This window comes from Psittacula echo, assembly GCF_963264785.1.
Source record: "Psittacula echo genome assembly, chromosome: 16".
NCBI classification, from domain to species: domain Eukaryota; kingdom Metazoa; phylum Chordata; class Aves; order Psittaciformes; family Psittacidae; genus Psittacula; species Psittacula echo.
In genome coordinates this window covers 1,346,159-1,371,522 of record NC_137752.1, presented here as the reverse complement: position 1 = coordinate 1,371,522, position 25,364 = coordinate 1,346,159, and the positions used below count along the sequence as shown (strand labels likewise).

Here is a 25,364-nt window from a genome sequence, read left to right as displayed (position 1 = left end):
GTTCGCTAAGATGAGTGCTCAGCAAGGCGCTGTGCCTTGAGAAATATCCATTTTATTTGGTGTTCTAAAAGGAACGAGGAAAAGGAACCCTTTCCTTAGGTTGTCTTGATTCACTGCTCTCTATTGGCCTGTCCCATGCACATATCTAGTCTTAGGGTGTCTGCTTGCCTTTGCACCCGAGTGAGTGATATTCCAACACCTCTCTAAGGCGATATATTTAGGATATATTTAAGACTCGTTCATTTAGATTTTTGAAACAAAATCCACCTTTTCTTTAAAAAAAAAACCCCAAAACGTATTTACAAACATTAAATCTGCCACAGGCTTATACTATATTTTACATGATACACAGGAAGAGTGCACACCAATATAAAAGAGATGCGTCACTCCAGACTAACAAGAACAAAATGTCAACGTTTCACAGCACAGGCTCGGCTGTGCTCTCCTTCGCCCTCCTGTTGAACCAGTCCAGCATCCCACCAACGCCGGCAGCGCTTCCCACCGGGCCCCCAGCGATGGCACTGCCAGAGGAGCCGGGCTCGGGCCAGCGCCGGCGGTGGCAGGGTTATGATGCTGTGTAATCTCACCCATGCTGTCTGCACCGACAGACAAACCTTCCTTAAAACAGGCAGGACATCCTTAAAATAAGGACGTGCTTTACAAGTTCATCATGGCATTGATGTCTTAAACAGTTACTCGAATGCAAACACAAGAACTAAAAAACAGTAAAGATACTCAAAGTGAAATTAAGTCTCCTTTGTGTATGAACTCCACGGTTATGGGCTTGCTCTCCTAACGGTTTGGCAAATACTCTTCTTTTTTGGTGGGGGACAGTGTTTGTGTTTTGTGGTTGGTTGGGGTATTTTAGCTTAGAACCTGTTCTGACAGGTCTATAATCCCGATTTATCTTTTTTGTTAGCTCATAAAATTCATTTAAATATATATATTTTTATATATATATAAAAACAAGAGAGAACAAAAATTTCTATTATCAAGGCAAATGTACAACTATATAATACTGAAATTTAAACAAAGGTTCGTGACTGGTACCATAAAATGTCCTCTCATATAACAGCAAAGGAAGCATTTTAAAGTACATTCCAAAAATCCCTCCATACTTAATTTTTTCCCCCTAAGAAGCGGTGGTTTTAGTTAATTTTTCCTTCCCCTTTTTCACCTCTTTCTGAGTTGAAAAACAATAAATTAATGGCATTTCGGAATCACAAATCGCCACTGATAGCTTTACATAGACATTTCCTCTGAAACCAAACACAATGAACCCCCGAAACAAGAGAACATCCTATAAAACCCTAATTGTTCGACTCCTTGAAACACAACTGGTGTCCCACATTGAGTTCTTAACAATAGAACATATAAATAAAAAGGCAGTGTTTTCATGTCAAATAAAAAGTACATAAATAAATACTAAAAAAAAAAAAAAAGAATTAATTTGTCTTTTCGCCTTTTTTTTATAAAAACATATTTAAAAAAAGGATCCTTTGATAAAAGCATCCAATGTCCTTTGAAAAAAGGGCTCCCTCGAGCTTCGACCTCCCCCTGCGCGCCAGCGTCTCTGAATCACCGCCTTTCACTTGAAGGCTTCGGGGATGTGTCCCATCTGTGACTGCATACTCGTGGGAGGGCTGGAGATGCCCTCGGACCAGTCGGACACGTTGGAGTGAGGAGAGGAGCTGGACCACTGGTCCGGAGACTCCGGAGACGGCGTTAGGAAAGGGTGGTCGGGCACCTGGAGCTGGTGGCTGGGGGTGTTGTCCAAGGGGGAGGAATAACTGTGCTGGGAAGGTGGGGTTAGAAACTGCGTGGTGGTCATGGGCTGGGCGAGGGAGGACGGCAGGGATGTGGGCAGCATCTGGGACTCCTGCGGCAGGATGGTGTGCACCGCCATGGCGCTGCTGCTCACCGGCTGCATGTCGGGCTGGCTCAGCTCCGTACCAAGGAAATTCTGGCCCATGTGGCCGCTCGCGTTGGAGCTGGGGTTGTGGTGCTGCTGCGGCGCTGGCTGTGGCGCCGGCTGCGGTGCCGCCTGCTGCTGCGCCTGCTGCTGCGGCTGCAGGTTTTGCTGCTGGAGCTGTTGCTGCTGCATCTGCTGGAGCTGCTGGCTCTGCATCAGGTGGGGCTGGGAAGCCAGCCGGGTGCTGGGCATGGCCTGGTAGCTCATCATCTGCGACAAGCTTGTGGTGGGCAAGCCATTGTGCAGGGAGGTCATCATGCCGTGCTGCAGGTTCTGCGTCTGCTGGTGCGCCCCGGCTTGCATGTTGCCTCGCATGGGGTTGTACTGGTTCTGGACCATGCCGTTCTGCAGCCGGGTGAGCCAGTCACACTGCCCGTTCAGCCCAGATGCCCCGCCAACAGAGAAGCTCATCGGGGCATTGCTCATCACGGTGCTGGGGCTGGAGACTGGGAGGTGGGAGAGGCGCGGCGGCACCGCATCGAAGCCCATCCTGCTGGAGCTTCCCATGGCCATATCCTGCTTCCCCGCCATGTTGAGGTGATTGATGCTCATGTGGGCGTCAGGCATGCCTGGCAGATGGTTCAGAGGCATGGAAGGGGACTGCTGAAACGGGGACGTCATCAATGGAGGAGAGGCGACATCCGACAGGTACCCATGGGGCGACTCCAGGGAGTCCACTGGAGACAACACACTGGCGTTGTCAAGCAGACACCCTTTGCCATCTTGCGACTTTTTCCTCCGGGCTTTGAGGTCTTTGGCATCCTTGCCATTGCAGCTCAGGCCCTTGGTACTCGGCTTCCTGGCCTTCTTGCCCTGCACGGCAGGCTTCAGGTTGCTGATGTAGCTGTTGGGGGAGCAGAGCGGTGGGGACAGCGTGGGTGCTCCCAATGGGCCGTTGTGCAGCGGTGGGCTCCGCACCAGGTTGTACTCATCCAGCAGCCTCACGATGTCATGGTGCATGCGCTCCTGCGCGATGTCCCGCGGGAGCCGGTCCATGTGGTCCGTGATGTCCCGGTTGGCAAAATGGTCCAGCAGGACCTTGGCGGTTTCGTAGCTCCCTTCTCTGGCTGCAAGGAACAGCGGGGTCTCCTCCTGGAAACCCAGCAAAGACGGTTAGGTGTAAGTTCACAGGTTCTCCTGGCTAACACTGTGCTGAGCTCTGCACTCAACGCCACATGGTTGGGTGGCAGAGATGGTCACTACCACCTCTCCTCCAGTGAGGTTCTGCTGCTGCTTTTTCCTACCCTGCTGAGCCATGTCCTTATACTGATATCACACCCTACAGATATAATATATACAGATATAATATGTATGTATATGTATATCTATGTATATATACACAGATACAATATATACAAATATAATGACCCAGAACACGCAAGGGGGTAGCCACAAGAACACTGTTATACTGCCCGCCAAGCACTGCACGGCGCCTCCGCATCACCCGTAGGACCAAATCCCACATGCTGCTTTGATGGTGCTGAGGCGCTGGCACAGGGTGCCCAGAGAAGCTGTGGCTGCCCCATCCCTGGCAGTGCTCAAGGCCAGGTTGGACACAGGGGCTTGGAGCAAGCTGCTCCAGTGGAAGGGGTCCCTGCCCGTGGCAGGGGTTGGAACTGGATCAGCTTTAAGGCCCTTCCATCCCAAACCATTCTATGATTCTATGTAATCCAATAGCTTCATTCACATCAGAACAATCAAATCAGTCTCAGTGACAGTGTTGTATTTTAGGCAAAAGATTACCATTTAACAGACTTCCCTGATGGTTCTTTCCTTGCCTATGTCAGCTCAGGAGACCCCTACCTTATTGTTCTGCATATCCTTATTGGCACCATTCTTCAGGAGGACTACTGCAGCTTCCACATTATTCACAGCAGCTGCCCAGTGCAGTGCTGACTTGCCTACAGAGGAAGACCACAAAATACAACACTCATTAGTGAACAGTCAGAGTAAGAGCAAGCACTCCTCTCCTCCCGCCTCTGAGGAAGCCTGTTTTAGATGCCTGCAGTACCTAGATCATCCACGGCATTGACGTCTGCATGGCAGTTGATGAGATCGTCCAGCATGCCCTCCACAGCCAAGCGAGCGGCCAGGATCAGAGGAGTGGTCCCGTCATGCATTCGGGCATCGAGATCTGTTGCCCTGTTCCTTATCAGGATCTGCCACAAGAGCCAGAATCACAAGCGTCAGGAGGGACAGAGAGCTCCAGGTACCCAGCTCTCAGGACCTGCAATACCCTTTCCATGGGGCTGATCACTCCAGTCGCCACTCACAGTCTGGGGGTGCACACCAGAGGGTAACTACGGGGTTGTTGCTTTGCTGTGCCCTGCCCTGAGACCACAGGGCCTCCGGTCTTCAAGACTTTCACCCCGCACCTTGCTGGAGACCCTGTGATACGCTCAGCGTGTGACTGACTCGATGCGCACCAGCGCTTTCCCCAGTAAACCCCGAGAAGAGATGAAAGCATCGATTACCTGGAAGACTCCCTGGGCATCAGCGGAGACGGCGGCGTGCAGGGGGGTCCTGCCCATGTTATCCTGGATGTTGGCATCGGCGCTGGCTTCCAGCAGGCGCTTGGCAGCGTCCGAGCGGGAGTACCGGGCAGCCAGGTGAAGCGCCGTCTCCCCGGTGCGATCAGTCTGGTTGTGCAGGCTGGCGCCTTGGTAAATGAAGTCCGAGATGACGGCGGGAGCATCGTCCTCCTCTTCGCTGTTGCCCGTCTCCAGCCCTCCTCCGCTGCACGAGGCGATCATGAGCGGGGTGAAACCATCTGAAAAGCACAGGGGAACTCGGTGAATAAAGGCTTTTTACCCCATCGGCAAGATGCTCTGTCTGCAATAGATGCTTATTCTCAGAGGTCATCAAGATGAGTTTCTGACTGGTTCTAAACATCAAACACAATTATCCTCCCTCTCACATGGATCTCATGTTCTTTAGTGGTAACTGGAAGTGATAACTGCTCGCTGCTTTTCCTATTTCATCTGTTAGAGCTTGCACACTCCAACATGTAAGGTGCAATTTATATGGAAGGTTGCTCAAAGCAAACATGAGTATGGTACAGCACAGGCTTAGATACCTTCACTATTTCGGAGCACAGTTTCACAGGTGTGGAGAAGACCGAATGTTTGTAATAATATAAAAGCCTATGAGCTATTGTTATAGTTAAAAACCTAAAAAGAAGATTATGAAACGTGCAGTTTGGTGGCAGGAGAGGAATCTAGGAGTGGCAGAGAGACAAGGTGGATGATTTAACAGGTACTTCTTCTGTATTCTCTAATTTCCATCTCAGTGATTAAAGAAGAGATCTCATGGAAAGTGAAATGTGACAGGGTCCATCTCTAAATCACGAACAACCATGCGATGCAGAAGGACCGACAGCAACTCAGTCCTAGTGATAGGGGTCGGGCTGTCTGGGACTGCAATAGATAAGGGAGGATTTCAGCTTCCCTGCCAAGCAGCACAGAAGGGAAAGGAGTCACCTTACCAGGACCTCTGACGTTGACGTCCATGCAGTCCGCATCGATCTCCCCCTGTGGTGGAGTAGGTGCCATGGAGGAGATGCGCAGGTCCGCAGCATCCAGGTGCTGCTGGGTCCACTGCCTGTGATCTGTCTGGTCGTCTGTGTCGGGCAGCATCGCCTGCTCCTCAAACTGAGGAATGAGAGCGGGAAGTGAGCACAGAGCAGAGCACACGAGGAGGGGGAAGCTCTGTGAGTCCCAAAGGTTTGTTTGTCACACACACGTTGCAAAGGAGCCGGCAGCAGCAACACACACACAGACCGGGCCCCCCAGGGTCCCTCTGCTCTGCTGCTTTCCACAGCACCTTGCTCCTTCCATGGCAAAACGCAGCCAGTGCCTACTTGCAGCAGAGAAAGGGGATGTGGCAGTGAGCTTACCCTGAACTTCTTGGTGTCCAAGGTCTCCTCATCACCCCACTCATTTTGGTTGTCATCCATCAGCGTGCCATCTGAAGCGTTTTTGAGGGGCCTTTAAAAAGGAAACCATACAAAAGATCAGCTCCTCTGCAGGCAGCACTCTGTGATGGGCTCTGTTCATCTGCATGCACAAGCTGAGAAGAATCAAGAAGGCAATTTCCAGGTTTCCCTCCTGTAATTTTTTACTGAGCGCAATCGGATCATGGAGCATTTAAAAACCTCCTCCAGGTGGGAACACTCTTTTCCCCATGCAGAACTTTCAGAAACCTGATTTTTCTCCTCCCCACCACACCAATTGGATGCCCTAAAGAACAAAACTCCCTTGGGCTCTCTCAGAAGAGCCCCAAGCAGCCCCGCTGCACGGTGTTTTAATGGGTTAGCAAGCAATTTACTCACTTCAGTCCAACAGAATCCTCCCCAAGTGGTTCCCGTCGCTTCTTCTTGCTCGACTCGGTCACTTTGAAGCCTTCAGGGAACCAGAGCTGCCCATGCTCTCTGCGCCGCTTACGAGACACCAGTACTCCCACTCCGATGAAAGCAAGCAAGACCAGCACAGCCACCGCCACCACGTACATAGGATACAGCTGGGAGTTCTTCGTGGGCTCGGCTGTTTCACCTACAAAACAGTGGGGCACATAGAGATGCTGAGACATTAAGCTGCATAGCAAACCAGTGACCGAGTGGAAATGAAGGGAAAATTAGTTAATAGAGGTACCTAAGTCTGGTCTAAATCAGCCCCCCCAAAATAAGGTCATTTTATACGCTATTAATCAGAATTGCAAACCATCGGCAAATTCTCGGCTGCACAAGCCAGGCTGCACCAGGAGACAGCTTCACTTTTTTCTCCTTTAAGGAAAAGGATTAGTGAACTTCAAATCATTGCGCTCGCATTGAGCTGTTAAGACAAAAGGATTTAGGGGGGATTTTCAAGATACGAACTTCAACTCCTTGCATGTCACTGATTGATCGGAGCTGGTTGGGATTTCTTTGGGGGTTTTTTTATAACTTTTATAGTGGTAATGATTCTGAAATAAACCTGGAATGAGCAAAAAATAAACTGGTTTTGCAATTTTTTGAGGAACGGACTTAAAGAAAAAGACCCCAAAACAACAAGGTGGTTAAAACCAGGTCAAACGCAGGCAGCTGACAGGTAACCGGACACGGGTAAGGCAGGGCATTTTGGGCTGGCTCTCCTCCCCAGCTGACCAGACATGCTTACTTTTAACAGCTTCTATTTTGTAGGGTATGTTCAGGTTGCCAAGGGAGGCCAAGGCCCCCAGGAATGCCGCCACATCCGTGGCACTCTGGAAGCACTGGGAAGATGACTGGATGCACTGGCGGTTATCGATTTCCAAGTAGACAATGGATCTGTGTGGGGAGAGTCAATGAGAGACACGCAGCAACGACCACTCTGTGCAGACAGTGAGCCCTGTCTCCTCTCTTTAACCCACCATCAGTGGGAAGTAGAAGGTGGGAACCCATCTCCTTGCTTCCCTGTGGCTCAAGCCCTGCAGCTCCCCACACTCTTGGTCTATTTGCCTCAATGAATGCCATGAAATCAGATTCCTTATCTATATGAATGGAAGGGATTCTCTGCCTCACAACATTTTAAAAGTACCCAGACACTACAGCAGCTTAAAAAATGCTGTTTGGGAGCCTTCGGATCTTTCCACATCAGTTTCGCTGCTCTAACTCCTTTGCTTTCAGTGGCTTTTGATTGAGCCCACAGAGAGGGAGAAGGTTAGATCTATATGTTTATACCAAACATCTCCAAACACAGTTTGCAGTGATTGAACTTTACAACAAAGCTCTAGAAAGCATTTCCCAGGGAGAAACTGAGGCTTAACTTAATGACTTCCTGAAGTCAGACAGGCGGTCAGGCCAACCTCTGCTTCCAGGTCCCACCCAGCCCAGCCCCGGCTCCCAACAATGCACAGGGCTCCTTCAATCGTGAGAGTCGGCGCAGCATTGTATCAGGGATTCCTGAACGATCGCTTGATTTTCCCACATGAGAGCAAAATCCGGTTTCTATTCACACAGAAAGCAACATCTAAATACAATTATCTGACCTACATCCTTCCCTTTATAGCGTGGTACTATTATCAACACAGAAAACAAATGCTGCTCAGGGAAAAAGGAACCCACTGGTCCCCCTTACCCTCTGATGTCCATCTGATCGAGCTCTCTCTTCTGCCTTCTGCCAGCCCTGGAGTACAGGCTGCTCTTCACTTTGTTGATGACAGCACTGGACATATCTGACCAGTCCTCTGTTGACCTCTTGATGTAATGCTTTTTGAGCTCCTCCTCATTGCCATAGTAAGGGAAGATCATATACTCCCCCTTGGGGTTCTTCTTGAAGACCACATTGGTGTGCAGGACGCGGCTCAGCTCCCGCAGGAAGTTGAAGGAGTTGTTCTTCAGGTTCTCAGGAGTGATGAGGACCACCACCACCAGCGTGCCATCAGCAAGCTTCTCTGGCATGTTGTTTGCACAGTCCAGACCATCCCATTCACACTCGAAGTTATTGCAGCCCTGGTCACAGTGACCATCTGAGAAGTGATCTTTGCAGTACTGATCATACAGAGGGCTAGGTGGGAGACAAAGAAAGGCAGAAGAGTGAATTAGACCAAACACTCCCCATACTGCTCGCCTGCTGAGAAAATAAGAGGTGGTCTCTGTTTTGTGTAAATATTCTTCATCCTGATAGACACTAAGCCAGTTTTCATTGAGGGCAACTGTTCCCTGCAGCACTGTGAGGTGTTCAGCTCTGCAGGTGAAAGACAGCAGCTGTTAAATTGTAAGTTTCAGTTTAGATGCCAGAAAAAGGGACAAAAGACTGACTCACAGAAGACATGGGGACACACAATAGTTGTTCAGACCAGAGCTGGTCCAGGAATCTGGGATTAAGTTCCTGCTGTTGCCAAAGACAATGTTTGGTGAATGCCTGGATGTTAACATCATCGTGGTTTCTGGCTGCTCTTCCATCTGGGGTCTCCCTCCACTGAAACTCACTGCCCTACTCTGTGAGCTGAACAGCTCACATCCATGGCGTGATACAGGCAAGGACAGGGAAGCCATCTGGAATGAGCTAAACCCAGAGAGCTTCCAAGTATATAAACTCGGTAAGACCACAGGGGAGTGTGGCTGCTTGAGCTGCAACCCCACAGGCAGCAGAACAGAGCACAGAGTGAACAAGTCTGCACTTAGGAGATGATCTTCACGTCCTTTCCAACCCTAACTATTCTATGTAACCAGAAAATACTACAGACAACCAGCGGAGATGGCTTTAAACAAGAGGATTGATGAGCACGTCACTTACTTGCACTGCCCTTCATACTTCTGGCAGTCAAATCCATCGTACAGGCAGCCAGCGTTGTTGCACTGGGAGTCACACTTGCCATCGTTGAAGTACTTCCAGCACTGCAGGGACTGGGAGCAGTTCTTCCAGGGGTCATTGAAGTTGAGGGAGCAGTCGCCCCCATCCCAGCCACAGGCATGGTTGTTGCATTTCCCATCGCAGATCTTGTTGCCGGCGTAGCCCGCGCACACCGCGATCTCACACTTCTCCTCGATTTTGGGGGGGATGATGTCCTGCCCGATCCCGCCTTGGAAATCGAAGTCCAGGATGTGGCAGTTGAGGCCGTTGAAGTTGGCAGGGCAGTTGCAGCGGTAGAAGGGGGAGGCATCGCTGAAGAACTCGCAGGTGCCGCCGTTGTAGCAGGGGTTGGAGGTGCAGGGGCTGCTGGCCGGGTACTGGCACTCGGGGCCGGTGAAGGCTGGTGCACACATGCACTTGGAGCTCTTGTGGATGGAGATGCAGGTGCCGCCGTTCAGGCAGTGCAGGTTCCCGCACGTGCGGGAGTCGTTCTCACAGGTGGCACCCACGAATCCCTGGGGAGGTGAGAGCAAGGGAGTCAGGATCACTGATGCTGGCCTATGAGCAGCCCAACACGTGTGTGTTCTGGGAAACTCAGCACGAGCCCAGTGAACCAGGGCACGGCTCTGACTTGTCCTCTGAAACTAGTGATGGGCAAGAATAATCTAGAATATAAGCCCTGTTAGAGCATCCCTCTCAACACAAAGGCAGCAATCCTCCATAGCTGCCTGCTCCACCTTTATATGGTACAAATAACTGTCAACCAGGCAAGACTGTTCTGCAGAGCATCCTACCTTCAGGGCTGAGCCACCTCGTCCTGCCTGACCCTAACCCAGTCTTCCTGCAAGTGAGGAGGGTATGGAGATATGGATACACCTCCCTCCTGTGAACACCACAGCAAAGCATCTTCCCCTCCATGCTTAACCCAGGCTATCCCCACTGGGGAAGCCTCAGGAGCTAAACTGGACCCTTAACAGCCCCTCTGTGACAGGGGCTGACTTGCAAGTGAAACATCCCATGCTGGGAGCTGGAGAGGAGCAGGTACCTACCGGGGGGCACTTGCAGATGAAGCCACGGCCGGTGTTGCTGGCAACCGCGCACGTTCCACCGTTCCTGCAGGGTTTGCCTTTGCAACCATCCACCACGGTGTCACAGCGACGGCCTGCGAGGGAGAGGAGTGTGAGAGGAGCAGAGGAAGGCGAGCGGGTGCTTGGGGTGGCTGCAGGCCGGGCGCTGGGCACAGCGAGGACGTGGTGCTCACCTGTGTAGCCAGGCCGGCACTCGCATTTGTAGTCATTGACCCGCTGCACGCAGTTCTGGGTGCCGCGGGTGTCGCAGGGGTTGGACAGGCACTCGTTGACGTCTCCCTCGCAGCGCTCCCCTACAAAGCCAGGGGGGCAGATGCAGCTGTAGCCACCTACCCGATCCGTGCACTTGCCATTGTTAAAGCACTTGGGCCCCAGGGTGACAGGATCAAAGAAAGGGCTGCAGTCATCCACATTGATCTCACAGTGCACCCCTAGAGAAACGGGGGAACAACCCACACAGCTCATCAAACAGTATCGGGGTGCCCGGTGGTCCCTTGTGTGAACCCTCCCTGCGAAGGGGCTGATCCTGACCAAGTCAATGGCAGGAGGAACCGCCCAGCCCTTGCCCAAGCTTGCGTGGCCTTGGTGGCTAAGCCCACAGCAAGCACAAACCCCTACCACAGCATTTGCTTCTGCCAGCCCGAGTAGCTAATGAGCAGATACCAAGGATATCTGCACTCAACCCACTAATGCCCCAGCCTGGGGAGTTAATTTACCTTGAGTTCCTCTGGGGCAGGAGCATTTGTAGGTATTGATGAGATCGATGCAGGTTCCTCCATTCTGGCACGGGTGGGACAAGCACTCATTGATCTCCTCTGAGCAGTTAACTCCGTGATAACCGGCCACACACTACAGGGAGGGAAGAGGGGAGCTATTAGAGAGGTGCCCTCAATTCCCGCATGGCTGCAGGAGCACAGCCTCTAAGGGGGCACCAAACCCCTTGCGCAGCACAACAGCATCTCCCTGTGGGTCTCTGCCCGCTGCGGCACCCACCTCGCAGGAGTAGCCTCCCAGGTAGTCCGTGCAGGTGGCTCCGTTCTGGCAGGGGTTGGGGGAGCACTCATCGACCTGCTCCTCGCAGTAGCTGCCGGTGTAGCCGGCCTGGCAGCGGCAGAAGTGAGTGTTGCCGGTGTCCACGCAGAGCCCCGAGTTCCTGCAGAGATGCGCTACATCGATACCTGCAGGGAGAGCAGAGACGTGGGGACCTCGGTGACAGCCACACACCACAGGGCCATGTCCCAAGCACTGTGCATCCCACCAGGGACTGCAGCCTCGGGGGTGCATGTTACAGCAACCCTTGAGATCACTTTGGTTGTGCAAAGATCCCCACCAAGGTAACTGAGCCTGTTCCTGCTCAGAGCCCAGCATGGGGGGCACCCAAGGACCCCAACCCTGGCCCTGTGACGGACTTACCTTGCTGCTTGGCAGCCACCTCGCAGGACACGCTGGGGACGTCGCAGTAGAGCCCTGTCCAGCCACTGTTGCACTCGCAGCGGTACAGGTTGTTGGTCTGCCAGCACTTGCCTCCGTTTTTGCAGGGAGAGGAATCGCACCAACGCACCAGGTTCTGGGGGGAGCGGAGCAAGAGATGGGGCTCAGGACCCAGCAGGGCTTCTGCAGGAGAGGAGGCTGCAGTGACCCCCCACAGCCAGCATGCAGACGGACACGAGCGTCAGCCCAAGGCTCTACCTGGCAGTTGAGCCCGGTGTATCCCTGGGGACAAGTGCACTTGTACGTCCCGTAGCTGTCCTGGCACGTGCCCCCGTTCAGGCACGGCTTGGAGTCACACTCGTTGATGTCATGCTCGCAGTAGCTGCCCGTGAAGCCGGGCAGGCACATGCAGGTGAAGGTGTTGATGCCGTCCACACAGGTCCCACCATTGAAGCAGGAGCTGGGAACACACACACCACATCCCAGTGAGTCACCACTGGTCCTGCTCCACACCAAAGCCCCATGCACTGGCCCAGGGCTATGGAGCAGCACAGGGACCTCAGCCCCTTGCTCCAGCCTGACAAGGGCAGTGCCCAGGCAGGAGCTGCCCCGGCTGTACCTCTCGGTGCAGTCAGGGGTGTTGTTCTCGCAGTGGATGCCGCTGAAGCCGGAGGGACACGTGCAGGTGTAGCTGTTGACGCAGTCGGTGCAGTTGGCACCGTTCTTGCAGGGGTTGCTGGCGCACTCGTTGATGTCCTCCTCACACTTGGGCCCACGGAAACCAGCCAGGCACTCGCAGAAGAACGTGCCGATGCCATCGGAGCAGGAGCCACCGTTGCGGCACGGGTCTGGGGAGGAGGGACGTGCATGTGAAGGTGCAATGGATCCTGGGAGCTGCCCCACAGCACCGTCCCCACACACATCCCTGGCCATGTGAAGCAATGGGACAGAGCCCATGGACCAGGCTGGGCCAGCCCCACGGGGGGAGTAGGCACATGGGACACACTTGCTCACTGCCTGCACGTCACTCTTCCCCCAGCCTCCTTCCTGCCAGCTCCCATCTGGCCCTGGACTGATGCAGCTCAATGGGACGTGCTTGAGGTGGCCCTAAAGCCCCACCAGGGCTTGCAGCACGGCCAGGGCTCACCCCAGGAAGGACACCAGGGCCAGGCTAAGCGTGGTCCATGGCCGGCCCCTGCTCTTACTGGACTTGCAGTCGTCGATGTCCGTGTCGCAGTTGCGGCCGGTGAAGCCGGTCCTGCAGGCGCAGCGGTAGCTCCCGTTGGTGTTCTGGCACGTGGCCCCGTTGCGGCAGGGGCTCTTCACGCACTCGTTGATGTCGATCTCGCAGGTCTGACCTGTGGGACACAGTGGGACAGGGACCGTGAGGGCTGGAGGAGCCAGTGAAAGCCCCAGGGACGATGAGGCTGTCTCGGGCACTGCTGGCACCAGCCAACAAAGAGGCCATGCCCCTACCTTGCCAGCCAGGGGGGCAGCTACAGGAGAAGCTCTTGTAGTCCTCTGACTCCTGGCACTCGCCGCCGTTCTTGCAGGGGCTGCCAGCGCAGGGGGCCAGCACATCCTCGCAGGTGGCTCCTGCACGGGCACAAGCACCCAATGACACCCCCTCCAAGACCCCACCACCCCTGTGCCCTGCCTGGGGCAGGCTCTGAAGCAACCCAGCTGAGGCCTTCTCCTCCATCCCCACTCCCCCATGACACCAGCCCCCCATGAATCCTTCAGCCCTGGCAATCTGGGCTGCATTACAGTGCTGCACACCTCCTTTGGCAGGGAAGTGCTGCTCGGGGTGTCTTTCCCCCCTTTGCACTCCCCCCCATCCCTCTTAGCCGCTTTTCCTGTTTACATCTAGCCAAGGGACACGTTCCCTCCGAACCCTTATCTTCCCTGTCAGCCAATATCTCCCGAACTGGCCTTTGCTATTTTCCAGAGCCTTCCCCCCCGTCCCCCTCCCCCCAGGGGTTTCTATGGCCACTGCCGAGGGCAGGAAACAGCTCACGGCTTCCTGCAATTGTGCTCCGGCTGCCGCTGTGCGCGAGAGGAAGCAGGAGGCCGGCAAACAGGAATTGGCTCAGCAGAATCCCCCGGCCCCTCGGCCCCTGCTCGCCTCTTCCAGCCTGAGCATCACAGCAGAGAATGGGGCCAGCAGCAGCACCAGACCCCCAGGGCAGTGGGGGGTGAGTGGGGCAACCACCCAGTGCCACTGCAGCCAAAGCACTGCCTTGGTGCCCTCCAGGAGGAGGAGGAGGAAGAGGATGAGGAGGGAGGAAGCTCTGGCTGGCTGCTTCCCAGCACTCCTTCAGGTTTCCTCCAGCTGCATGCGGCACAGGCAGATGGAGCCGCAGCCATGGGCAGCCCCACTGCACACCAAGCAGCAGCCCCACAGTGAGGACCTGGGGGGCACAGGGAGCTCCCTCTCACCTGTGTAGGGCAGGAGGCAGTTGCAGGTGTAGCCGGCGACATCGTCGATGCACGTGCCCTGGTTCAGGCAGGGGTTGGAGGCACATTCGTTGATATTGGTCTGGCAGTTGGGTCCTGCATTAAGGAACATAGAAGTGGCTGTGACGGAGGTGTGCTGCTGGGAGAGGGCTGAGGGTACAGTGGGGACAAGGTGACAATGGCAACAGCATTGACAACCCTGGAAGAGCCTCCTGCTCTCAGCTCCAGCCCTGGGCACCCAAACCCTGCTGAAGGTCCCCATGCACTGCCACATCTCCCAACCAGACCTGGGGTCTCCACCATCCTCCAGCCCATTCAGCAGCATGGGGACACCCACCCACAGCTCCAACCCAGGCCTCAGCAGTGCCCCTGGCTGCACCCTTACCGCTGAAGCCCTCCCTGCATGTGCAGATGTAGCCACTGGTCATGTCCTTGCAGGTGCCACCGTTCATGCAGGGGTTGGATTCGCACTCGTTATTGTTGATGTCGCAGTTTGTCCCGCTCCAGCCTGGGTCACAGTCACACCTGTAGCTTTGGGGGGAAATTGGGGCATAAACCACAGGATCTGGTCGGACCTGGCCGGGCTACAGCAGCCAGCATCCACCCAGCAAACCTGGCTCCTCATCGTGCGCCTGCAGGGAAACATTCCCCAGCACTAGAGCAGAGCACGGCCGCACACCCTGCCCCTGCCCCTGGCTTTGCTGGTGGCCCTTTAGTCCCATCCCTCCAGCCTACCCGTTCAGCCCGTCGTGGCATTTCCCATGGATGCAGGGGTTGCTGTTGCACTCATTCACTTCGGACAGGCACTTGGGGTCGTGGAAGCCCTCGGGGCAGAGGCAGGTGAAGCCGTTGATGCCGTCCTTGCACGTGCCCCCATTGTGGCAGGGGTTGCTGGAGCACTCGTCGATGTTGATGTTGCACATGCGCCCTGGGAAAGGGGGTGTGAGGAAATGTTACCCACAGGATGCATGGCACGGTGGGCACACGTTGCATCCCAGGGGTATCCACTGGGCAGGTCCCCTTCCAGCCACTGGGGATGGCTGCTGGAGGCTCCGATCTCCAGGCACACGTGTGCTGGCTGCATAGGAGCAGGCTGCCCTGCAGGCAGGGTGACTTCACACCCCTGCGCTGCCCGCCTGGCTCCATGAATGTGACTGGGAAGAGGCTGTGCCCTGAGCTCGTTTGATCCAGGAGGGATAATGAAGGGAGCTGGTTTCAGCCTGTAACCCTACCTGGCACGGCTGACAAAGCCTGGCTTTATTGCAGCTCCCGGCGGGCAGGAGCAGAGGGGGCCGTGGAGCGGGGAGAGGCGGGGGCTGCTCCCATCAAAGCCCTCCACCATTCCCATCAAACAAACCAGTCGGACAAGGCAGCAACCTGATACCCATGGGAGTGGGCGCAGCGGGACTCGGATTCCCAGCACCAGACACCCCTTTGATTGCGGCCAGAGCCAGGGTCACCCTCCTGGGCAAGCAGGAGCGCTGGAGGGTGCAAAACCTCCCTGTGGGAAGCGGGATGGCAGCATCAACCCTCCCCAGTGCACCTCACCCCTGATGTGTGGGGCATCCCTACCCTGCCATGGGCCCAGGGGACATCCCAAGGCTCCCCTGGATCTGCACTGTGTCTCTGGGGCGCTGCGGTGGCTGCATGCCATGCCCTTACCTGTGTACCCCAGCTCGCAGGTGCACTCGTAGCCGTTGATCTTGTCAATGCACTTGCCATAGTCACAGGGGTTGCTGGCACAGTCATCCAGGTTGATCTCACAGTTGGGTCCTGGGGAGGACAGCGCTGCCATTAGGGGTTCCCCAGCCCCACTGATGAGGCAAAACGAAGCCCACCAGCACTGATGGGTGCCACTGCTCCATGGCAAAGCGCCTTTGCCATAACCAGCTCCCAGATGGGGAGCAGGTCCTGAACACCAGACTGAGAACTCACCCTCACCAAGGATGCCCCAGAACCAACCCACCTGTGGATGGGGCAGGGATGCTGCACTGGCACAACCGACCCGTACAGAGCCCCGGGGGTCCCTCTGCTCACCCGTGGTCCCTTTGAGGCAGAGGCAGTTGTAGGCGTTGTTCCTGTCCTGGCAGGTGCCCCCGTTTTTGCAGGGCTGGCTCTGGCACTCGTTGATGTTGATGTCGCAGCGGTGGCCTGTGTAGCCGGGCTGGCACAGGCAGGTGAAGGAGGCAATGCCGTCCTTGCAGGTCCCGTAGTGGCACGGGTCGGGGTCGCATTCATCAATGTCAATCTCACAGTGAGCGCCCGAGAAACCTGCCACCAGCGGGAGGGATGAGGGGTGAGGATGGCAGATACAGGGTGAGGATGGGGGATATGGGGTGAGGACGGGAGATGCAGGGTCAGGATAGGGGATGCAGGGAGAGGATGGGGGATGCAGGATACCCCTTCCCACCCTGGCCACGTATGAGGCTGTGCCGGGGTGATTTGACCTGCCCACCCGCCCCACCACAAGCCCCGGGAGCCCCGGCGCAGGGTGCAGGCAGGGGAGCAGGGGCAGCAGCGCTGCTCAGGGGCAGCTCACGGGCTTTGTCCCGGGGTGCACAATGACCTGCATCAAACCGCCCCGGCTCACGAGCGGGGCCCCGCGCTCGCCCGCAGCTCGTCCCGGAGCGCACGGGGGGGCTGGCCGCAGGCACCCCGAATAATAACCCCCTGGCAGATCCTATTCTCCCGGCCGGCTCCCTCCCCGCCGGGTTTGGGGGTGGAGAGCTGAGGACAAAGTACAGCTTTGACTAGACCCCGCCAAGCCCACATAGCAGCTTTTCATCGGGGCTTGGCATTAGCAAGACACTAATTAGAGGCCATTCAGCTGGAAGATTTCTGGCGGGAGCTGCTCCACAAAAGAGCCACTGTTTGCCACCAGGGCTCAAGTCATCATTCTGTGCAACCGCTCCTTGGGTTTCGGTCGGCGAGCCCCCGCAGCCCTGCACCTTGCGTCCCCATAGAGGCAGCTTTATTCCTTCCTTCCTGCCTTCCCCCTCGCTGCCGCCCGCCGCCGAGGTGGGAGCACGGCGGGAGCACGGTGGGACGGCTGCTGCAGAGCCACACCTCGTGAGCACCGGGCTCCTTACATCCGGCACCACTTGCTCTGCCAGCCCCTGGAGTCACATCAGAGGAGACCATCCCACTATGAAGGCCTTTGGGGACATCCCCACGGAGGTGGGCACTTGTTGCTGTAATGGGGTTTCACGGCACACAATGGGGCTTGCTCCTGACCAGCAGTGTGGGAGCCCCAGAGCCCCCCGGGACATGGGGACCCCTCACCTTCAGTGCATTCGCAGCTGTAGGTGTTGGGGCCATCCACGCACTTGGCGCCGTTCTTGCAGGGGGTGCTGGCGCACTCGTCGATGTCGAACTGGCAGAGGTGCCCGTTGAAGCCTGGTGTGGAAGGAGAAGTCACGTCCCTGCACAGCGCCCCGACCCACCGGCCTCCCCCCGCCGCCCGGCAGATCCCGCCGGGCCCCCCGCATCCCGGCCAGGGCGCTGGGTTTCCATGGGGATGGCTGCTGGGGGCCCTGAATGTGGGGCTGCGACCCGCCATTGAGAGCATCTTATTTACATCTCTAGAGCAGCAAAGTCTCTGAACTTCAAAACCTCCTTTCACAGATTAACCGTCTCCCCATTCTCCGCTCCACTCCGTGACTTTGACACCGCATTCAAAGCGGCTGGTGCAGCCCCCCCGGCCCCCCGCCCTCCTTCCCAAAGAGGGGCCTTTTCAAGTGCAAAGCCGTGGGGTTTAATCCTCCTTCCCCTCTCCCATGGGCTGGACCTGGAGCACCATCGCCTGCACACACATCGCAATGGGGGAACCCCCACCAGAAGCACCAAGAGGTGCTGAGCCCCTTCTTCCCATCTCATGGGGCTCTGAAGTTTAAGGAGCCCATTTTCGGGAGCTGGGATACATCCTGGCTCTGTTTCACCGTGACAGCAGTGGGACAGATGCCACGTACCAGTGGGGCACTCGCAGTGGAACTCATTGATCTTGTCGAGGCAGTTGCCGTTGTGCAGGCAGGGGCTGCTGGCACACTCGTCTGTGTTGATCTCACAGTAAACCCCCTCGTAACCTGTGGAGAGACCAGGAGCACCGTCAGCACCATGCACAGGCCCGGCACAGTGCACGGGATGGGCAGGTTACACCAGGGTGCATTTGGTTTCTTCATCTTTACAAAGATGCGCTACAGGTGGTGGGACCTGATGCACAACGTGCACCATGGCTGTCCACCCTGGGTCTCCCTGCTCGTGCCTTGATCCAAGCCAGCAAGGTCAGAAGAGGAGGAGACAAGAGCAGGGTGGATGGTGCTCAGCTCTCACCTCCTGTCCCCACACTGCTGTGGGGGACCCCACAGTCTTTACCAAGCTTCTTTTTGGTGCTGTCCCCAGACATGCACCTCCCGTGGCTCCTTACCCAAACCAACACCGAGCCAAAGCTCAGGGCACCCAGGGCCCTCCTGCCACCCACACCAGCACCGGGGCAGGGGTCCATGGGCTGTGCACCCACCGGGCATGCAGATGCACTGGAACTCCCCGATCTGGTCCAGGCAGGTGGCATCGTTCTGGCAGGGGTTGGAGAGGCACTCGTTGACATCGATCTCACAGCGAGGGCCCGAGTAGCCCTGCAGACACTGGCACTGGAAGGACCCTTGGGTGTTGATGCATTTCCCCGCGTGCTCACAAGGGTTGGCTCCTGCAAGACACAAGCGTGGCTCAGAGGACACGCTCCCGGTGCCGCCGGTGCTTTCCCCATCCACAATCTCTGCCTCCCACCCGGTGCTCACCCAGCGAGCACTCGTCCACGTCCTGGTTGCAGGCCGGCCCCATGTACCCCGAAGGACACGTGCAGATGGCTTTGCCATTGACGGGGTTGGTGTCGCAGTTGGAGCCCTCGTTGCAGGGGTTGCTGATGCAGGCATCATCGAGGTGGCACAGCAAACCTGGGCAGCAAAAGGCACATCAAGGTGAAGGGCACAGTAGTCACCAGGCACCAAGACCTCATGTAGGAGACAGGGGATACTCGGGGAGCTGCCACCCCCCACGTGGGAAGGGGACAGGACAGGACAGGACGTGGCCCCACCTGTGCGGCCGTGGGGGCACTCGCAGTAGAAGGAGGCGACGCGGTCGTGGCACGTGGCCCCATGGAAGCAGGCAGCCATGGCGCAGTCATCGATGTTCTCGCTGCAGTCCTCGCCCGTCCAGCCATTGACACATACGCAGTTGTAGCCGCCATGGTTGTTGTGGCAAGTGCCCCCGTTCTGGCAGGCGTTGGGCATCAGCTGGCACTCGTCCACATCCTCGGTGCAGTACTGACCTGTAGGGGACAGGGCACCGGCGTGAGGCTCCCGCAGGCTCTGTGAGCATCGCGGTGAAGGGGACGGTCCTCCCAACACAGTCCCCAGCATCCCCTGGCACAGGATCCGTCCCCAGCCCAGCCCGTGCCACCCCCAGTGCTGACAGCACCGTTACCTGTCCACTCAGGCGGGCACTGGCAGTTGTAGGTGTTGACACCGTCCACGCAGGTACCCCCATTCTTGCAGTTGTTGCCTGGACAGTCATTGATGTTCTCCTCACAGTTCTGGCCCGTGAACCCTGTGCAGAGGAGACATCTGCCGTGATGCCAACCAACCAACCGGCCACTGGCCCTGCTCCCTGGTACCCCCCGCTGATGGAAGGTTGCTGAGCGAGCACCAGGCACTTCCAGCACAGCTTCGAAGCCACCCGCTCGGTTTCACCCCCAGCTCCATCCTGCCTCTGCAGGGGCTTGGTTCTGCCGCGCCGGTTTCCCTGCCAGGGCACCATCACCAGAGCGTGGCAGGCAGCGATGGCTTCCCCGTGCAGAGCAGAGCAGATGGGGCTCCCCTGCCAGAGCCCCCGGCTCTGCAGACGCTCGCTCCAAGCAGTGGAGGATCCAGCTCCGCAGCAACTGGGATGAGCCGGGGCTGCTCCCACACAGGCTTGTGGCACCGCTGCTTTCAATTCCACGTATGAGGAGCCTCAGCTCCCTGAGGGGGATTCACTGCCCCACACCGCGCCTGCCTCGCGCCATGAGCTCCGTGAGCTCAGGTTTATGTCATCACCTCCATCCGATGGTGCAGCACGGTGGAAACCACCCCGATCCCAGTGGCACCTGCAGCAGAAATGACACAGACGGGCCCTTCGCAGGGCGTCTGCTGAGGCACCCTGTCCCCCTCCAACAGCACTTGGGGTGAGAGCTGCGCTTGCTGCAAGACCCCCAAATGCCCCCAGCCATCACCCTGCCCGGGGTCGGGATGCAGCGCCAGTCCATGGCTGGTCCCCGTGCTGCTGGCGTCTATCTGCAGCTCCCCCAAACTCCCTGAGGTGCTCTGCAGGTCCAGACCTGGCTGCTTGCTAAGCCACCCCTGCCTCCATGGGAAAGGACTGGTGCCCTGGCTCATCCTCTGTGGGACTGCAGACCCTGGCCAAGCTGGGTTTTTCCCCTCACTCTCTCCAAAGAGCCATGTTTTCTGCTCCCTCTGCCCCATCACAGGAGGAGCAGAAGCTCCTCGTGTTGCTGCTCCTGTTTACGATGGCTGGTAGGAATCCAAAGCAGATAACGTTGATTTGTGCCTCAATTTTTAAGCAGCTGGGCTGCAAGTGAACAGCAATAACTGGCAATGCCCTAGATACCAGGATTAACTCATTTTGAACCATCTGAATGAGTAATTAGCACTGCAATTACTTTAAACTCAGGGTTACATTCTACAGCGATGGCATGATAAAACAGCCGAGATTGGTTTAACTTGAAGAAACCCGGCCCGGCCCGGCCTCCTCGGGAATGAAAAGGGGACATTGTTCCAGGTCTGCTGCGCTGCATACCAGAGGATCAATCATCCTCTTATCATGAGAAACAGCCCCCATGGTCCCCCCTGCCTGCGCCCCGAGCCGATGCAGCTCCTGCAGCGAGCCACGCGGACGGCAGCCGGACCCCCCAGTCCTGCTGGAGCATCCCGCGGGAGCCGAACCCGCCTGTGCAGCATGCAAATGTCCTGGAAGCGGCCCATGGAGCCGCACTGGGTGTGCAAGCAGCAGGGCTGCCCCCCAAGGCTGTGCCTCACCCCGACGTACCCGACGCTTGGGCTGCTCTAAGGAAAGTGCCTCGTCAGCAAACAGCAGGGCAGGGCCAGCGCCGCTCCTCCTGCCCCTCCGCCTGCTCATCCCTGCGGCAACACCGCGCTGCCGGGACAGGGCTTGGAGCTGCTCCCATGGAGCATCGCCCCTGGGAGCTCCCAGCTGCACGGGCTCATCCGGGAAGAGGAGGCTTCCTTCCCGGCACTGCTTGCCTGGTCACCCTGTGCCAGCGCCTCAGCACCCTCACAGGGAAGAGCTTCTGCCTAAGAGCTCAGCTCAGTCTCCCCTTGGGCAGGTTAAAGCCATTCCCCTTGGCCTGTCCTTATAGGCCCTTGTCCAAAGCCCCTCTCCAGCTTTCCTGTAGCCCCTTTAGGTATCAAAGCAACCCCAGAGGCCTCTCAACCAGCTTTGCGCTGCCCACAGCTTCCTTCCAAGGGAGATAGCGGACGCATCCCCTCTGCCACAGCCGGCCAGCGCGGTGGCTCGGGTGAGAAACAGCATTTTGTGCCCTGGCAAACACAGCAGGGTCCGAGCATGGGGCTGCTCATCCCACCTGTCAGGAAACTCCATTGCTTCACTCTTCAGCGCCGTGGGGACATGGGGCCATGCTCAGCCCCTTCCCTTCCCTGAGCACACTGCAGACCGCTGGCCCCAGGGCAGACACGAAAGGGCTTTCCAGGGTCATGGGGCCCTTTCACAGCCCTTGCCTTTCCTCCGGCACGCAGGGTGCTGAGCTCTTGTAATGGTGCTGGGCCCCCTTCTGCAAGAGCCCTTCACTTGAAAGGCTGTAACTGAGCTGGGCTGCTCTGGCGCTTGCCAGAGGGAGCAGCAGCGAGCACGGAGAGGGTCTCCCTTCCCCGGCTCTATTTGCACTCGGAAACTTTCCAAACCAGCTATTCCGGACTAATTATTCCATTCTGGAAGTGGATTAAGCTAAAGCGGAAAAAGGCACTCTTATTCTGGAATATGAGCATCCGCACAGGGGCTTCTGCTCAAGCACTTGTTTTGGAAGAGCTATTCTGGTGAATCACCAAGTCTAAAAAGCACCCAGATGACCTTTCCTCTTCGGGCATTGCTGCCCAACATCTTCCCAAAGGCACGCGGCACAGCGAGCCCACATCCCTTTGGATTTACCCCTCCCAGAGCCATAACCCAGGGGGAAGATTGGGCGCTGCTGGTTTTGCAGGGGCAAAGGAGCTGGAAGGGGGTTCCCTATCCCTGTCCCCCCTCGGAGGCAGCCCCTACCTGGCAGGCACGTGCAGTCGTAGGTGGTGTCCCCGATCTGGCGGCACGTGCCCCCGTTCTGGCAGGGCGAGGGGTTGCAGGGCACGTAGAGGTGCTCGCAGTTCGGCCCGGTGAACGCCGGCTTGCAGGAGCACTGGTACGTGCCCACCTCGTTGGTGCAGCTCCCGCCGTTCTTGCAGACGGGGGGCGAGATGTTGCATTCGTTCACGTCCTGCTTGCAGTTGGCGCCATGGAAGCCGGTGGTGCACCGGCAGACGTAGTGGGCTTCGAAGGGGACGCACTGGCCCCCGTTGGCGCAGGGGTTGGAGGCGCAGGGGTCGGCCTGCTGGCAGGTCTTGCCTAGGGAGGGCAGGAAGGATGAGGATGCAAACCACAGCTCGGGCTCTTAGTGGGAGCAATCTTTGCACTGGGGAGCAGACTCAGCTCTGGGACTGTGCTCATATGGGATGCAACTGATTCCAACCCCATTGCCCTCTGTGAGACCCTCAACGATGCAGGAGGCCTGCAGCTCACCCAGCCAGAGCCCCACTTGGGTTTGGGACCATCTCCCCCCTTTCCCCCATCACTAAGAGAATCTGCAATCAGTGCCAAAATCAGCGCCTTTCCCCATCCACGGAGGCTCCCCAGGAGCACCCCCTGTCCCAGGCTGTCCCCGTGTCTGGTCCCCCACGTCCCCACCGCCTCACCTGACCAGCCCGGCGGGCAGCGGCACTTGTACTCGCTGAGCGTGAGCAGGTCGCAGGTGCCCCCGTTGCGGCAGGGGTTGCTGAGGCAGGCGTTGTCGCGCGGCGTCAGGCACAGCTCGTCGGTGAAGCCCAGCCGGCAGGCGCACGCGTAGTCCACGGTGCTGCCGCGCACCACCGCGGTGCAGGTGCCGGCGTTCTTGCACGGGGAGCTCAGGCAGGGGTTGGGCAGTTGGCACCGCTCGCCAACAAAGGCACCGCCGCACCTACAGAGGGGACAACAGGGTCAGCGGGACCGGCCCGAGGGGCTGCGGGCACCCCCAGGGACCGGCACTGGGAACGCCTCCCCGCAGCGCATCCCGGCATGGCGGGTTTGGCAAGTGCGAGGCTCTGCCCCGGCTGCTCTGGGCTGAGGAAGATGAAAGAGGTGCCGGGAACAAAGGCGAATCCCATCCCGGGGCCTGCAGGGACCTGCAAAACCACAGCCTCCCCTCCTGCTCTCATGGCAGGGCGCTGGGTTTGCCCCACACACCTCGCTGAGGAGGAAGCCAAGGCACAAGGGGGGAGATGTGGAGCCAGGAGGGGCACCCCCGTACCCGCACCCAACCCAGGGACCCCACAGACCCATGCACCAAGCAGCACGGGGATAGCCCTGCACCCCTGCCCACGCCAGGGTGAATTTTACCCTCCCTCTATCCACAGAAATCCCTTAACCAGCACCAGCCCCAGGCTCAGCACCGCCTGGCAGCAGGGGGTTCCTTGCTCCTTGCAGCAAGACCTTCCTGAAGACAAACCCTGTGCAAGGAGGGGTGCGTGGGCCCGGCTGCAGCGTCCCCCCTGTGTGGGGGCCCTGAGAAACGGCCCCTTGCCACGGCCACCGGCTCAGCCATCTGTCACCATGGGTGACCGGGCTGCAGCAACCAGGGCAGGCGATGGGGATGTGCTGCAAGGACAAATCCTGCCGGCCAGGATGCGGCAGAGGGGGAGCTGCCCTTCGGTAAAGGGAGGACAGAGCAAAGCTGTGTACAGAGACACTGAGGGCACCCGACATCAAAAGAGGATCCCAGGGCCCTTCAGCACCTCCCCAGCACAAACCCTCCCGCTCGGCACCTCCTGCATCACGTCTACAACACGAGATGCCACACGTTTTGTCCCCAGCCAGCACCGCTCACATTACACCACTTCCAAAGCAGGTTGCTCTGCCCTGGCTGGGCTGTGCTGGGCAGGGGAGGAGTGAAACGATGCTGGCACGCTGCTGTCCCACACCACAACGGCAATGGCACTGCAGCAGAGCAAGGCATGCCGTGCGCAGCTCATGCTGGGGTGCAAGAGAGGCCTTTAGAGCAGAAATAGATCTGGGGATGATCACATCCATTTCCACAAGCTTGGGGTACAGCAGCAACCACTGGAGGTGATGGACAGGGAAGATGAGGGCACACTGGGGGACCGTGGCTCTCACTGTCCTCAGTGTTCACACCCATCACCACCCAAGCTGATGGGACCTCAAGTCCCTGCGCCTCGTGCCCGGTCCCCTGGGGAACGCCGCAGAGTGGAGCCCTCCACCTGCACCCCCAAACCAACACCATGGGGCTCCTGCCGTGAAGCACAAGCAGCAAATGCCCCCTCCACCGGCCCCAGCCCGGCGCTGCCGCGCTTTGCCGCGCCTCGCCGGCGGCAGGGCCACGTTTCAGCCCCGCTCCCCCTCTCCTCTGCCCCTCCTGGGTTTTTTTTTTTTTTCTTTTAACCCAATTCTGGTTTCATTGTTGGGGATTGTGTGAGAATTTGTCCGGATTCGGAGACATTTTGAGTTAATGAGACGGCATTATCCCGGCCAAATGGAAAAGAAAATGTGGATAATAATAAATCAGGGCATCTGCTCGGCACACAAAGGGCGGCGGGGAGCAGGTGTGCATCCTAATGAGGCCGAGCAGCTGCCGGCGCCTGCGGCCCATGCCCGGCTCGCCGGCGGCTCCAAGCCCAGGGCGCCGCGGCCGTGGGGCGACGGCGCTTCTGGGTGGCTGCACCACGGCCCCGGCAGTGCCGAAGCCACGGCTCAGAGGGGCCATTGTGCGGGGCT

General features: G+C 57.6%; 1 protein-coding gene across 2 annotated transcripts in view; it reads right to left on the bottom strand.

Moving 5' to 3' along the window:
- Positions 1 to 899: 899 nt before the first annotated feature.
- Positions 900 to 25,364, bottom strand: part of NOTCH1 (notch receptor 1) — a gene marked incomplete at its 5' end in the record, with an annotated part of 40,881 nt that continues 16,416 nt past the window's right edge. Inside the window, 32 exons of one of the 2 annotated variants that reach the window (XM_080630610.1) lie at positions 900 to 3,064; positions 3,776 to 3,873; positions 3,984 to 4,131; positions 4,447 to 4,742; positions 5,457 to 5,622; positions 5,868 to 5,958; positions 6,303 to 6,522; positions 7,126 to 7,274; positions 8,065 to 8,493; positions 9,226 to 9,797; positions 10,332 to 10,444; positions 10,544 to 10,801; positions 11,087 to 11,219; positions 11,364 to 11,548; positions 11,784 to 11,937; positions 12,060 to 12,261; positions 12,421 to 12,649; positions 13,007 to 13,159; positions 13,278 to 13,397; positions 14,241 to 14,354; positions 14,644 to 14,789; positions 14,994 to 15,186; positions 15,921 to 16,031; positions 16,296 to 16,529; positions 17,541 to 17,654; positions 18,227 to 18,340; positions 18,775 to 18,960; positions 19,052 to 19,207; positions 19,348 to 19,581; positions 19,737 to 19,859; positions 22,605 to 22,943; positions 23,291 to 23,553. In XM_080630610.1, the coding sequence (XP_080486736.1) occupies positions 1,589 to 3,064; positions 3,776 to 3,873; positions 3,984 to 4,131; positions 4,447 to 4,742; positions 5,457 to 5,622; positions 5,868 to 5,958; positions 6,303 to 6,522; positions 7,126 to 7,274; positions 8,065 to 8,493; positions 9,226 to 9,797; positions 10,332 to 10,444; positions 10,544 to 10,801; positions 11,087 to 11,219; positions 11,364 to 11,548; positions 11,784 to 11,937; positions 12,060 to 12,261; positions 12,421 to 12,649; positions 13,007 to 13,159; positions 13,278 to 13,397; positions 14,241 to 14,354; positions 14,644 to 14,789; positions 14,994 to 15,186; positions 15,921 to 16,031; positions 16,296 to 16,529; positions 17,541 to 17,654; positions 18,227 to 18,340; positions 18,775 to 18,960; positions 19,052 to 19,207; positions 19,348 to 19,581; positions 19,737 to 19,859; positions 22,605 to 22,943; positions 23,291 to 23,553 (7,519 nt within the window). In that variant the 3' untranslated portion in view covers positions 900 to 1,588. The remainder of the gene's footprint in view (positions 3,065 to 3,775; positions 3,874 to 3,983; positions 4,132 to 4,446; positions 4,743 to 5,456; positions 5,623 to 5,867; positions 5,959 to 6,302; positions 6,523 to 7,125; positions 7,275 to 8,064; positions 8,494 to 9,225; positions 9,798 to 10,331; positions 10,445 to 10,543; positions 10,802 to 11,086; positions 11,220 to 11,363; positions 11,549 to 11,783; positions 11,938 to 12,059; positions 12,262 to 12,420; positions 12,650 to 13,006; positions 13,160 to 13,277; positions 13,398 to 14,240; positions 14,355 to 14,643; positions 14,790 to 14,993; positions 15,187 to 15,920; positions 16,032 to 16,295; positions 16,530 to 17,540; positions 17,655 to 18,226; positions 18,341 to 18,774; positions 18,961 to 19,051; positions 19,208 to 19,347; positions 19,582 to 19,736; positions 19,860 to 22,604; positions 22,944 to 23,290; positions 23,554 to 25,364) is intronic. The other variant, XM_080630611.1, reaches the window with a different exon arrangement.